Genomic DNA, 13,983 nt, shown 5'->3' with positions numbered 1-13,983 from the left:
GGGAATTCCTGAGTTTAGGGCCGAGTCAGCTGAAGGCACAGCCGGCAATGTTAGAGCGAAGGAAATCGGGGATGTACAGGAGGACAGAATTGGAGGAACGCAGAGTTCTCGGAGGATTGCAGAGCTGGAGGAGGTTACAGAGATCAGGAGGAGCGAGGCCATGGAAGGATTTGAACAAAAGGACAAGAATTTTAAATCAGGCGCGTTGCTGGGCCGGGAGTCAATGTAGGTCAAACGAGCACAGGGGTGATGGATGAACAGGGCTTGGTGCGAGTTATGGATGCATTATGAACGTGAAAGTAGGGGGTCTTGGTGAAGGAGAGGACACGGGGTCGGAAGCTCAGTGTCAAATAGAATGCCGAGGTTGCGAACAGTTTGGTTAAAATTTAACATGAGCAAAGCCATAGGGGATACACTAGTAATACAGCTGCAAGCTAGGTGCATATATGGGAAAATTTAGAACTTTCAGAGAATGATTTGTATAATGAGGATAATTTATACTTTCTACCTGTTGCACCGATGCAAAACAATCTGAAAAATGCTGTGTGTTTCACATATATTTTAACTGTGCTCTTTTTGCACAGACATTACACTTTTTCAGTCCTTTTTTCAGGGAGCTCAAAACCAGCTGCATGCCACCCTCCAGTGCCAACAGCATGAGCGGGGGCTGAAAACAGTTGGCATGTGTGGTTTCAACTCCCACTCTCAGAGCATACTGCTTCCACACTGTCTCCATCTTGTTAATTGACCTGTCAATCAAGCAAACCCAAGGGTCCCATCTGCACTCTGACCTGTAGGTGAATCCACAATTAATTTCCTAGAATGCACAGCTTCTAGCCTAAAAGGGACACGCACAGCCTATATTCTTTTTTTTCATGGTGTAATGCTTCTGTCCTTATAAAACAGCACAACTTCTGGCTTACCATGAGCAGCACCACAGGAGGTATACTACTATATAATTATAGTTTAAAATAGTGTTAAATCATGAAGGTGGTTACCATGTAGCTAGTCTATTGCAGTTACCACTTACATGGTCAGCCTCTGATTCTGGTACTCACCAGAGAGTTGTCCTTGAAGAGGAGGTTTTCAGGTTTGAGGTCCCTGTGGGCAATGTTCAGGGAGTGACAGTGCTGTATAGCCAGAGCAATCTGCACAAAAACACAACACAATACAGGCAGATATTAGTAAATGCTCAATGACCAAGAGGGGAGAAACCAGTCAACCTATGATTAGTTGTTAAAGAGACAGAAAACACTGCTATTAACATTATGGAGCAAATGCACAGGGGATTTATATCTGTGAAAACACAAAAAGGTCTCCTCACTCTAAACTCACTTCATACTGAAAAAGGGAAACCCTCTAAAATAATTAAAGCATAGGAGTGCTCTACTACCTCCCACACATCAATGCTGGCATCAATGCTGGAATGCACATATCTCAACTTTTTCTTTTTGCAAATGATTGAGTTTCCAGTCATAAATCAGAAGGTTAATGTTGCTTATAAAGAGTAACTGCTCCATTTGAGACAGGAAACAAAGATCTTCTATTGTAATAATACAGGCATTTATAGTGCCTCATCATGTCAAAATGTCTCCCTAGTGCATCACATAATAAATTAATTTTGAAGTTTTATATAGGCAAACAGAGCAGCCATTCAACACTAGCAATGGAGGGAAAATGTTAATCTGATTTGGAGGGATATTGGGCAGGATACCAAAGGAATTCTTCCATGAGTGCCATGGGACCGTTAATGCCTACTGGAAAAGCCAGACAGAACCTTAGGTTTAACATCTCTTCCGAAGGACAGTACCTCTGATAATGCAGCACTCACTCAATACCAGCCTGGGTTATGAGCTCAAACCCTGATGTGGGGATTGAACCCGCAATCTTCTGATTCAGATGCAAACGACCTTAACTGAAGGTATTAGACTCCTGATACAAACTCTTTACAACTTTATACAAAATATACAATGTATGTTCTACTTTATAGTTTTTTTGTGTGATATCCAATATTTGTTTTGTTAATGATTTTATTCCTCAGCTGCCTATATAAAAATTAGATGAATGGTTTTCAAATTATATTCCTCAATGTGAATTAGGGGCCCATTAACAATTCATGATTTAGGTTAAATTTGATATTTTTTTATTGAACACAAATACAAAACAAAATTACAAACCCATTAAAAATTATTGAGAATTAAGCGAGTGCTTCAAATGTAGTATTTTAAATAAATAATTCTATTTTCATAAGACAGATTAAACATTGACTAGTAGGATAGCATATCTAACGTCCCAGTGCATCATTGGGGATTGTGGAGTTATTAGAGATCCTGTCCTTTGGATGAAATGTTAAGCTAAGTTCTCATCAACTTGTTTAGTTGATCAGGTAACTGTAAAAGAACCCACTGCACTATTGAAAGAGGAGCAGCGGGTTCTAGGTGTGTGCCCTAGCCAACCTTCTCCCCCTCAACCATTGCCAAAGTTATACTAAATGGTCATTCATCTCATTGGTGTTTGTGGAGCCTTGCGCAAATGGCTGCCAGAATTATCGACATAATAGTCACTGCATGTGAAGTGCTTGGAGAGTCTGAGAGATGCAATAGCACACCATGCATTACAAACACCAAACCTGCACTATGCCAACTTCACCATCTGGGGTGCCATGAAGCCGGGCAGAATTTAGAGTACGTGGCCGCAAAGAGAAAATCAGAGGGTGAATTTTGCTCGTGCACCTCCTAATGTGTTCAAAAGTAATATTGGCAGAAACTTGGAGAAAGTCACTTGGCAGCAGCAACCCCCCCCCCCAAAAGGCAACAGCACATTGATTTAGGGGGGGGGGGGAAAGGAAGACGAAGTAAGGTGGGACAAGGCTCATGTGGAGCATAAACACCAGCATAGACCTGTTGGGCTGAATGGCCTGTTTCTGAGCTATAAATACTATGTTACTGCAGTAGCCAGGCTAGAGACAATGCTCTCACTTTATCCATATTCTTTGAGTTTGTCAAGTAAATTATTTGTTTTCCTCCAGGGTTATATTCTCTGCCATTCACCCACTTCAGCTAATACAGCAATTATGATGTCACTGAATAATTTTTTTCAAATACGCATTCTCTTTTCTTCCTCACCTTACAATCCTGCACCCTTCTCCAGGTGAGACAGTCTAAGTACATACTCATTCACCAAATGCACGCTAATAACCAACAGGAAACATGACTCAATTGGAGAGGAAACTCAAATGTTGGCCAAGAGATGAGCTCTATGTTTTGAGTGGCATTGTATTTAGAATACCAAGCAAGAAACAGCAAAATGCACATGGAGCTCAAGCAAGTGTCTCAGTTCAAGTGCCTAGCTCCCAGAACTGCTGACCTGCCACTGATCCTTTTACCCATAATTATTTTTAACCTTCCCTCACACCAAGCCTTCTCTGGGATAAGTGTCCAAGCAATATGCTCCCAACCCTCCACCGATGAGTCTCGACGCAGTTGAATGAAGGAAACAAGAGTGACCGAGGAATGACTTGTAGTTGAATTGACTCTATCCAAGGGAAACACTTGGGGGTGAATTTTAACACCCAGAAACGGGTGGGTTGGGGTCGGATCAGATGTTAAATTTGTAAAATTCTGAAACCCGACCTCAACCCGCCTACTTCCGGGTTTAACGGAGGTGAGACAAGGGGCCGGCAGCCAACCTGCGCCCAGGAGGCGGGTTGACAATTTAAATATGTTAATGAGGCTGGCAGCCTCTGATTTAACCTGCTTTGCAGGTTTAACAGTGGCCGGCTGGGTTTCCCAGGCCTCGGGAAAGTTGGCAGCTCAAGGGAGGCGAGGACAGCTTTGGGGAGAAGACAAGTACCTTTACAGCAATGCTTGTGGGCCAGGAGGAGCAGGAGTGCTCCCTGCAGCCCCCCAAGCTCCCCCCCCATACAAAAACCCCATGGGTCAAGGATCGGACACCCCCACCCCCCCAGGTTATGGATCGAACCTATCTGCTCATGCGGCCTGCTCCGGAGTCCTCCCCACCCGACTAGAAGCCAAGCCTGTCAATCAGGCTGACTTCCAGGTAGAGAACCTGTCAAGGACAAAAGACGCACGCTGTGGAGTTAAAACTCCCGTTAATATCCAGGCCTTGGTCTCTGACAAACAGCAGAACTGAGAATCAGAACTCTCTGCTTGAGCAAGATCACAAATATATCTCTCTCTTGCTCCTTAACGCTGCCTAATAAGGCAGAGCTGTCAGCCTCTGGGCCTGCAGTCATTTTAGGATACGTTGACTTTTCTACTGCGACTGCTTTATTGTCACCTCCTCCCATATGAAAGAATAAAGCATTTCTCACCTGTTTAGTAACCTGGCTTGCCATTTTCTCTGTAAAGTGCTTGTGTTGGCTGATTCTGTGAAACAGCTCCCCACCTTCCATCATCTCCATCACAATTAGCAGCCGAGCCCTGGGGATTGTGAAAGGATAAGAAGTTGAGTTTAGTAGCAAGACAGTATTTAAATAATAAAACATATGAAAAAAAAGGAAGGAATAACAAAAGTAGGACAATAGGGAGAGAAAGCGAGAAACCAAGGAAGAGAAAAAAAACGAGAGAATGTGTAATTAAGAACACACAAGATAGAGAAAACAAAGCAAATAAGCAACGCCAGCTGCAGAAACGGAACAATCTTCCATTTTTTGCACTTAATATAGCATGAAGCATTAGAAAATCTGATACAGTACAATGTGGAGCTATTATATCATTCAGTAAGACTATAAATTTAGATCTAATTTGTTGAGAATTATGGCTAACTCTGTGCTGTGGTGACCACTAAGAACTATGTTGAGGTTGCCCAAATTGCTTTTCAAGTAGGACTCTTGCGGGTGGCAGAGATGATGCAGAAAACCAAACAGTCAAAAATGGTTTTGAACCAACGTCCACATCAGCATTCTTGCTTAATGTGCTCCCTAATTCACAATGGCGTGTACTTCATTGAACATAAGAACATAAGAAGTAGGAGCAGGAGTAGGCCATACAGCCCCTCAGGCCTGCTCCGCCATTCAATAGGATCATGGCTGATCCGAACCTAGACTCACGTCCACTTCCCTGCCCGCTCCCCGTAACCCTTAATTCCCTTATCAGCTAGGAAACTGTTTATCTCCGTTTTAAATTTATTTAATGTCGCAGCTTCCACAGCTCTCTGAGGTAGCAAATTCCATAGATTTACTACCCTCGGAGTGAAGAAGTTTCTCCTCATCTCAGTTTTGAAATGGCAGCCCCTTATTCTAAGATTATGCCCCCTAGATCTAGTCTCACCCATCAGTGGAAACATCCTCCCCGCATCCACCCGATCAAGCCCCCTCACAATCTTACATGTTTCGATAAGATCGTCTCTCATTCTTCTGAATTCCAATGAGTAGAGGCCCAACCTACTCAACCTTTCCTCATAAGTCAACCCCCTCATCTCCGGAATCAACCGAGTGAACCTTCTCTGAACTGCCTCGAGAGCAAGTATATCTTTTCTTAAATATGGAAACCAAAACTGTACGCAGTATTCCAGGTGTGGCCTCACCAGTACCCTGTATAACTGAAGCAAGACTTCCCTGCTTTTATACTCCATCCCCCTTGCAATAAAAGCCAAGATTCCATTGGCCTTCCTGATCACCTGCTGTACCTGCATACTAACCTTCTGTGTTTCATGCACCAGGACCCCCAGATCCCTTTGTACTGTAGCACTTTGCAGTTTCTTTCCATTTAGATAATAACTTGCTCTTTGATTTTTTCTGCCAAAGTGCATAACCTCACACTTTCCAACATTATATTCCATCTGCCAAATTTCTGCCCACTCACTTAGCCTGTCTATGTCCTTTTGCAGGTTTTTTATGTCCTCCTCACTCACTGCTTTCCCTCCCATCTTTGTATCGTCGGCAAACTTGGATACGTTGCACTTGGTCCCCTCCTCCAAATCGTTAATATAGATTGTAAAGAGTTGAGGTCCCAGCACTGACCCCTGCAGAACACCACTAGTTACTGATTGCCAACCCGAGAATGAACCATTTATCCCCACTCTCTGTTTTCTGTTAGATAGCCAGTCTTCCACCCATGCCAGTATATTACCCCCAATCCTGTGATTTTTTATCTTGTGCAGTAATCTTTTGTGTGGCACCTTGTCAAATGCCTTTTGGAAGTCCAAATACACCACATCCACTGGTTCCCCTTTATGCACCCTGTTTGTTATGTCCTCAAAGAATTCGAGCAAATTTGTCAAACATGACTTCCCCTTCATAAAACCATGCTGACTCTGTCCGATTAAATTATGCTTATCCAAATGTCCTGTTACTGCTTCCTTAATAATGGACTCCCAACATTTTACCAACCACAGATGTTAGGCTAACTGGTTTATAGTTTCCAGCCTTTTGTCTACCTCCCTTTTTAAATAAGGGCGTTACATTAGCAGTTTTCCAATCTGCTGGGACCTTTCCTGAATCCAGGGAGTTTTGGAAAATTACCACCAATGCATCCGCAATCCCTACCGCTACTTCTCTCAAGACCCTAGGATGTAAGCCATCAGGTCCAGGGGATTTATCCGCCTTGAGTCCCATTATCTTACCGAGTATCTTCTCCTTAGTGATTTTAATCGTGTTTAGCTCCTCCCCCCCTATAGCCCCCTGTTTGTCCAGTGTTGGGATATTTTTAGTGTCCTCTACTGTAAAGACTGATACAAAATATTTGTTCAGCGCATTTGCCATCTCCATGTTCCCCACTACTAATTTCCCGGTCTCATCCTCTAAGGGACCAACATTCACTTTAGCCACCCTTTTTCTTTTTATATAACTGTAGAAACTCTTGCTATCTGTTTTTATATTTTTTGCTAGTTTACTTTTATAATCTATCTTCCCTTTCTTAATTAATCTTTTAGTTATTCTTTGCTGGCTTTTAAATGCTTCCCAATCTTCTATCCTCCCACTAGATTTGGCTACTTTATATGCCCTTGTTTTCAGTCGGATACTGTCCTTTATTACTTCACTTTGCCACGGATGGCTGTCTTTTCTTTTACGCCCCTTTTTCCTCAGTGGAATATATTTTTCTTGAAAGTTGTGAAATATCTCCTTGAATGTACACCACTGCTCATGTACCATCTTACACCTTAATCTATTTTCCCAGTCCACTTTAGTCAACTCTGCTCTCATACTTTCATAGTCTCCTTTATTTAAGCTTAGTACGCTGGTTTGAGATCCAACTCTCACCCTCCAACTGAATTTGGAATTCAACCATGTTATGGTCACTCATTCCAAGGGGATCCTTTACTAGGACATTTTTTATTAATCCTGTCTCATTACACAGGACCAGATCTAAGATCGCCTGCTCCTTGGTTGGTTCAGTAACATACTGCTCAAGGAACCCGTCCCTAATACACTCTATGAACTTTTCCTCAAGGCTGCCCTGCCCAATTTGATTTGTCCAGTCAATATGAAAGTTAAAATCTCCCATGATTATAGCTGTTCCCTTATTACAAGCCCCAACTATTTCCTGATTTATACTCCGACCAATAGAGTTGCAACTGTTAGGAGGCCTATAGACTACGCCCACTAGTGACTTTTTCCCCTTATTATTCCTTATCTCCACCCAAACTGTTTCACTATCCTGATCCTTTGACCCAATATCATTTAAATGACCCAATAAGAGTTAAATGCGTGGCTCAAAGACTGGTGTGGGAGAAATGGGTTTTGCTTCTTGGGACACTGGCACCAGTACTGGGACAGGAGAGAGCTGTTCCGTTGGGACGGACTTCACTTGGCCAGTGCTGGGACTAGAATCCTGGCGAATCGAATAACTAGGGCTGTAGAGGGGGCTTTAAACTAATTAGTGGGGGGGAGGTTTCAAGAGAGCGAAAAATAAAAATGTCAGCGGAGAAGGCAATAGAGCAAAGTAGCAGTGGGGAAATTAAAAACCAGAGCGTGTCAGGAAGGGACAGAATATATAAAGATAAAGGTAAAGTAGTAAAGGGGCTAAAAGCAGGAATAAATTGTCACAAAACACATTTAAAAGTTCTTTATCTGAATGCACGCAGCATTCGTAACAAAATAGACGAGTTGACGGTACAATTAACTATACAATGGGTATGATCTGGTGGCCATTACAGAAACATGGCTGCGAGGTGACCATGACTGGGAACTAAACATCCAGGGGTTTTTGACTATTAGGAAGGACAGACAGGAAGGAAAGGGAGGTGGGGTGGCTATGTTAATAAAGGATGGAATCACTGCAACACAACCTTCGGGACTCTCGCTCTCGGCTGCAAAGAACCCCATCTATCCCCCTTATGATACTATCCCCTACCACTGCAACATTTCTTTTTACTCCCCCCCACTTGAATGGCCCCTCGTTCCACGGTGCTGTGGCCAGGTTGCTCATCCTCCCTGCAGTCCCCGTTCCTGTCCTCACAGGGAGTAAGAGCCTCGAACCTGTTGGACAAGAGCAAGGGCTGCAGCTCCTCCAACACTACCTCCTGGATCCCCGTACCTGCCTCACTCATAGTCACACCCTCCTGTCCCTGACCGCGGAATACATCTGAATTAGTTAATCTAATTGGTGTGACTACTTGCTTAAAAATATAACTACAACTCCTGCACATAATGAAATACCCGACAGTTTACTTCACCTTCCAATTTGTTACTGTGACCGAGACATACCTTGGACTGGACTCATGGGGGAACTGAACGCTGTTAGCGTAAACTTCAATAATCTGAACAATGTTGTTGTGGCCCACACACATCAGGTGGTGTCGAACCTGGAAATGAGACCAAGGAATAACTTCATTTTAAATACAAGATGTCAAATCATTATTATGTATAAATATATATGTAAAGAAACCATGTGCAATCTTTTTCTTACACAGTATCAAATGTTTTTTTTCTGCTGGAGATCATCATATAAACTCACAATTGTAATGCAACTTGTACCACTCGTTGTCCAAACTAAATATTTCATTAAAGATTTAGATTTAAAACTTTAAATGTTGGGAATTTGAAATAAAAACAGAAAATGCTGGCAACACTCAACAGGTCTACCAGCATCACAGTACTGACAAAGGATTTCTGAGTGAAACCTTAACTTGTCTTTTCTTTCTGATGCCAATGGCTTTGCTGTGTATTGGCAGCATTTTCCATCTCATTAAACCTCACTTTCTTACACATTGGCTGATATTTCTAAAATAACAACAGAAAATGCTGGAAAAACTCAGCAGGCCAGGCAACATCCGTGGAGAGAAATTAGAGTCGACGTTTCGGGTGAACCCTTTTTCAAAACTGGAAAGGAAATGAAATAGATCGAAGGCAGGGCTGCGATAGAACAAAAGAAGTAAAGAGACATTAAGAGGTATTCAAAACCAGACGAGATGGTAATAGGACAGTGGAGACAAAAGACGGCTCAGATTAGGTGTGAAGTGTACTGGCAGAAAGAGAGACAGTTGCCATGTGGGAGAGAGAAAAAAAAGGAAAGGGGGGGGGGGGAAACCCAAAACAAAGGGGTGGAAAAAAAATATAAGTAAAAATGTAATAGGGGCCGAGGTTATGATCTGAAATTGTTGAACTCGATATTGAGTCCGGAAGGCTGTAAAGTGCCTAATCGGAAGATGAGGTGCTGTTCCTTGAGTTTATGTTGAGCTTCCGTGGAACAATGCAAGAGGCCAAGGACAGTGACCAAGTCAATGTATCTGGTGAAAACAAAGCAATGTATTGTTCACTATATCTGTCCAGCATTTTATAAGGAATTGCTGTGTTTCAGATATTTGGAGTCTTTTACCAGGAATCTGAGAAATACGCTGCTGCTGAAAACCGCCAAAAAGTGGTCCTTGCCTGTTTCACTGGTCGGCGGGTGGGGCAGTTCTTAATTGTCGTGAGGATTGTATTCCTCTTGTTCTACTCAATGACACTGGGTAATGGAGAACAAAATAAACAAACGGGAAATTATACTGGAATTTGCAGAGGCTGGAAAGATTTGCACTCCACTGAAGACTCCCTTCTACTTTGCTTTATTTTGTTGATGAATAAGAGGTGATCGTATTGAAACATATAAGATACTGAGGGGGCACGACAAGGCAGATGCAGAGAGGATGTTTCCCCTCGTGGGGAAATCTAGAACGCGGGGCCAGAGTTTTAGAATAAAGGGTCGCCCTTTTAGAACTGAGATGAGGAGGAATTTCTTCTCTCAGAGGGTCGTAAATCTGTGGAATTCTCTGCCCCAGAGAGCTGTGGAGGCTGGGTCATTAATAACATTTAAGGTGGAGAGAGACAAATTTCTGCAAGATAAGGGAGTGAAGGGTTATGGGGAGCGGGCAGGGAAGTGGCTTTGAGCCCAAGATCAGCCATGATCTTATTGAATGGCGGAGCAGGCTCGAGGGGCCAAGTGGCCTATTCCTGCTCCTATTTCTTATGTTGTCTAGGAAAGGGGGTGGGGGAAAGAGAGAAGAGGAATAGATAGGTTTCCAGTGATCTTTATTTAGCATCAACACTATGTATACAGCAATACTATATTTAGAAGTACTGCCTGTTCTAAACTCTTGCTAATGATTATGTACTTTGCAAGCCTGAGAGAGCAATGGAGTGTAAGAAAGCAGGAGATATACTCAGCACTAATTGAGAACAGACTGGCTTCTACTGCACTAATGATCATTAACACCATAAAATGCCTGGCGAGGGTGAGACCATTTTTTGAAGAGATTCCTTACATGCTAACCTTCCAGTCTCAGTTTTTGGCTGTATAAGAGCCAGCCTGTGATTATCTTTCCACAGTTTCTGTTTTTTTTTTTAAAAACAGCTAACTTGTTTCTATTTACTTCCTCTATTTTAGATCAAGAGAGCTGCAAACAATCTGTACACTGACTGCAGCTTTGGCAGAGGCCCGTAATTAGTAGGTGACCGAGTGTGGTCTTCCTCTACTTTCTCCTTCTCTGATGGAAAACACTTGGCTTTTGGTTACTATCACCCCTTGACAGTACGTGCAAGATGAGGTACTCACCACATTAGAAAATGACCAGTACAAGCACCTATCCTAATATTTCACGGCATAGTGCATTGGTGGCCCAACATATAGAATCATTTTTTCCTCAGCCTCATTTTTGAGGCAATAGAAAGCCAAGTGAGTAGAGAAAACACAACAATTTTAAAGATAGCTTGATCTCCTTCCCTGAGGCTGACAGTAGTAAAGATGTTCTTCAGTAGTCAGCCTGGTAGTTACTGGCACAAACATAGAATCATGCATACAAGTCAAACATTCCTTTAAGTTCTCTAAATTTAAACACTGGGGAGATTTGCAGAGTTTTTAAATCACAATAAGAACTGCTGCAAAGTCGGGCTGTGACCTGCACATGAGTTTCTATGGCTCTTCACATCCTAGTGCCCACAAATCGAAAGGGTAGGAGAAGGTTTGCTGCAATGAAACTCTCAGGAGAGGAGGATCAGAATCCTCCCATTGGTCTAGCAGGGAAGCCAGCTGTAGTATTTCACAATGTGTTTTTCACAACATGTTGAGTGGTTCCACAATTTGTCCAGTGTGCTCGTGCTGAATAATTTTATCCTTCAACATAAATTCCAATTTATATTATCAAATATATTTTAAAAACATCACACTCTTACCTCATTTCTTGCTTTTGGCCGATCGAGGAGAATTTTTAGTGCAAATCGTTCTCCGGTTGACTTTGTCATGCATACTCTAAAATAAATCAAATATTGAATATAAATGGAAGAGTAAGGACAGACCACTCCATTACACTAATACAACAGCAAAATACTGCGGATGCTGGAAATCTGAAATAACAACAGAAAATGCTGAAAACACTCAGCAGGCCAGGCAGCATCCGTGGAGAGAGTTAATGTTTCAGGTCTGGGACCCTTCGTCAGAACTGGAAAAAAGTTAGAGATGTAACAGGTTTTAAGTAGGTGCAGAGGCAGGGAAAGGGGGGGGGGGGGGGAAAGAGGGAGGGGAGGAAGGAACTAAAGGGAATCACGCTATGTTCATAGATAGTTCTATAATCAGGAATTTTATTTTAAGATACATAATCCCCATCCAATTCAATTGCAAAGTAGTTCCCCAAAAAAAAATTTTTTTATTTTTTTATTTTTTTTTAAAAAGAGAGGAGCTGTAAAAGGAAACTCAGTCTCCAATTGCTAATAATTGCACTTCAATCCCTCCATTTCATAAACCATCTCTTAACCCGGAGAACAAGCAACACCACCCAGGTCTATGCCAATCCTCCTGTGCACTGGTCAGTTGATTTCAACAGGATCTTCTAGGTCCACCTGAACAGACAGGCAGAGCATCAGGTTGATGTCTCATTTGAAAGACAGCGCCTCTAACAATTACAGTACAGAAGGAGGCCATTTAAAAAATGATTTAAGAAATTGAGAGGGGTATTAATTAGGTTTTTGAAAGGCTATAGGTTGCAAGAGGAAGGCAAGGCTGAAGGAGGCAAGAAGTCCCATAGTTTTGAGTTCCTGGGAAAGAATGGGTTAGAATAGGAGACACAGTGTGATGAGTTTCGCTTTGAAAACAGTAGGATGTTGTAGGCAGGGCGGGGGGGGGGAGGAGATAAAGAGCACATAGGGCGGCAAAAGGAAAAACTGAAAGTCAAGACATTCAGTTATGACACATTTTTCTTTTCATTAGAACAATAATTGCAAGCGAGTACTACAGAATGGCCTTATATCTGAATACATGTGGGGAAATATTCAAGCCCTCTGCATCTATCTACCTCTAATGACCTGGTGGCTGCCCTCCTGATCTTAGTTCCATCACTGGTGAGATTGCCAGTGTTGGCTGGGCAAACAGTACGCTTCTTTCCTCACTTTTGGCGTCGGAGCCGGAGGTTATATTTTCTTCGTTTTGTAAACAGTGCCGAGATGGCAATCCTGATCTGGAGGTCAGGCAACACGTGACAAATTTTTCAAAATAAATTTAGTATTGAAATTTTATTACAAAATAAGAGATGCAAATTTCATCACAAATTATAGCACTGCCTACTGCTTTGGCCAAGCTTTTGGTAAACGTTCTTAATATCTCCTTTGTCTTTGTTGGATTACGTTTCTGTGAAGCATGTTAAAGGCACTATAAAGTGGCTGTTGCTGTTCATCCTAAAGCATTCCTTTAACACTGGAACAATGATTGACAGCACGAGTAGTAAAAGCTTTGATATCCCTACCCCTTCCACCCTGTCTGAACCAACACACCCATTATGGTGCTCTGAACTCTGCTTGAACCTCCTCCCTTCGGGGCTAGATCTTTGTTCGGGCCGTGCCAGGAAAATGAGATCAACTGAAGAAGTATAAGCACACGCTTCAGAGTCTGAATGTTTACTCTGAGCTCTCTTAACAAAGCTTCATCAATCTAAATGAGTGTAACAAAATACACAGGATTTTCAGATCATTCCAGTCCACATTTTTTCAGTTATTTCTAGCTCTTGAAGTTCTTCCATCAGTTGGAGCCGTAGAAGTTATAAATTCCAGGAACTTTACTGCCCTCCACTACATCCTTCAAAGTATTCATAAACAAACAGTAGTGGTAGACACAAGGCTGAAAGGAGAATAGGTTCATCCAGCTGGCACCTCATTTTAGGTTCAACACAACACCTGCTCAGACTATTCATTTGAATCCTTTAGACACTGCTCACTTACTGCGCTACATAGCAATCTATTCTGTAAGTGAACATTTGCTGCAATGGGGGCTGGATAGATTAGCTGCTCTGAGTAGCGGCCTGCCACTTAAAAAAAAAAACAATTTTCAATCCAGACTAGAATAATGAGACTTTCTCTCTCGCACCCCCAACAGCTGTAAGGTCCTGTGTGTAACAGGACAGTCTGAATATGTGTACAATAAAAGGGAGCACGGCTGCAGCACAAAAGTCCAAAATACAGAACAAATTGAAGACCTTATTCAGAGGGGCCACTGCACCTACTTTTGAAAGATGAAGCAGCGGGGTTCAGCAGCTTTACTCTGTATTACATCTGTATTT

At 42.3% G+C, this 13,983-nt stretch overlaps 1 protein-coding gene across 5 annotated transcripts in view; it reads right to left on the bottom strand.

Annotated features, from left to right (window-relative positions):
* The window catches only part of mapkapk5 (MAPK activated protein kinase 5), a 78,588-nt gene that overhangs the window by 40,611 nt on the left and 23,994 nt on the right, over positions 1-13,983 (bottom strand). For all 5 annotated transcript variants that reach the window (XM_085961386.1, XM_085961385.1, XM_085961387.1 and 2 more), the window contains 4 exons: positions 11,612-11,687; positions 8,669-8,766; positions 4,334-4,442; positions 1,059-1,148 (listed from right to left, as the gene is read on the bottom strand). In XM_085961386.1, the coding sequence (XP_085817512.1) occupies positions 1,059-1,148; positions 4,334-4,442; positions 8,669-8,766; positions 11,612-11,680 (366 nt within the window). In that variant the 5' untranslated portion in view covers positions 11,681-11,687. The remainder of the gene's footprint in view (positions 1-1,058; positions 1,149-4,333; positions 4,443-8,668; positions 8,767-11,611; positions 11,688-13,983) is intronic.

This window comes from Somniosus microcephalus, chromosome 19, assembly GCF_052327205.1.
Source record: "Somniosus microcephalus isolate GS21.2 chromosome 19, FLI_Smic_1.0, whole genome shotgun sequence".
Lineage (NCBI taxonomy): Eukaryota > Metazoa > Chordata > Chondrichthyes > Squaliformes > Somniosidae > Somniosus > Somniosus microcephalus.
This window is presented reverse-complemented; position numbering and strand designations above follow the sequence as displayed.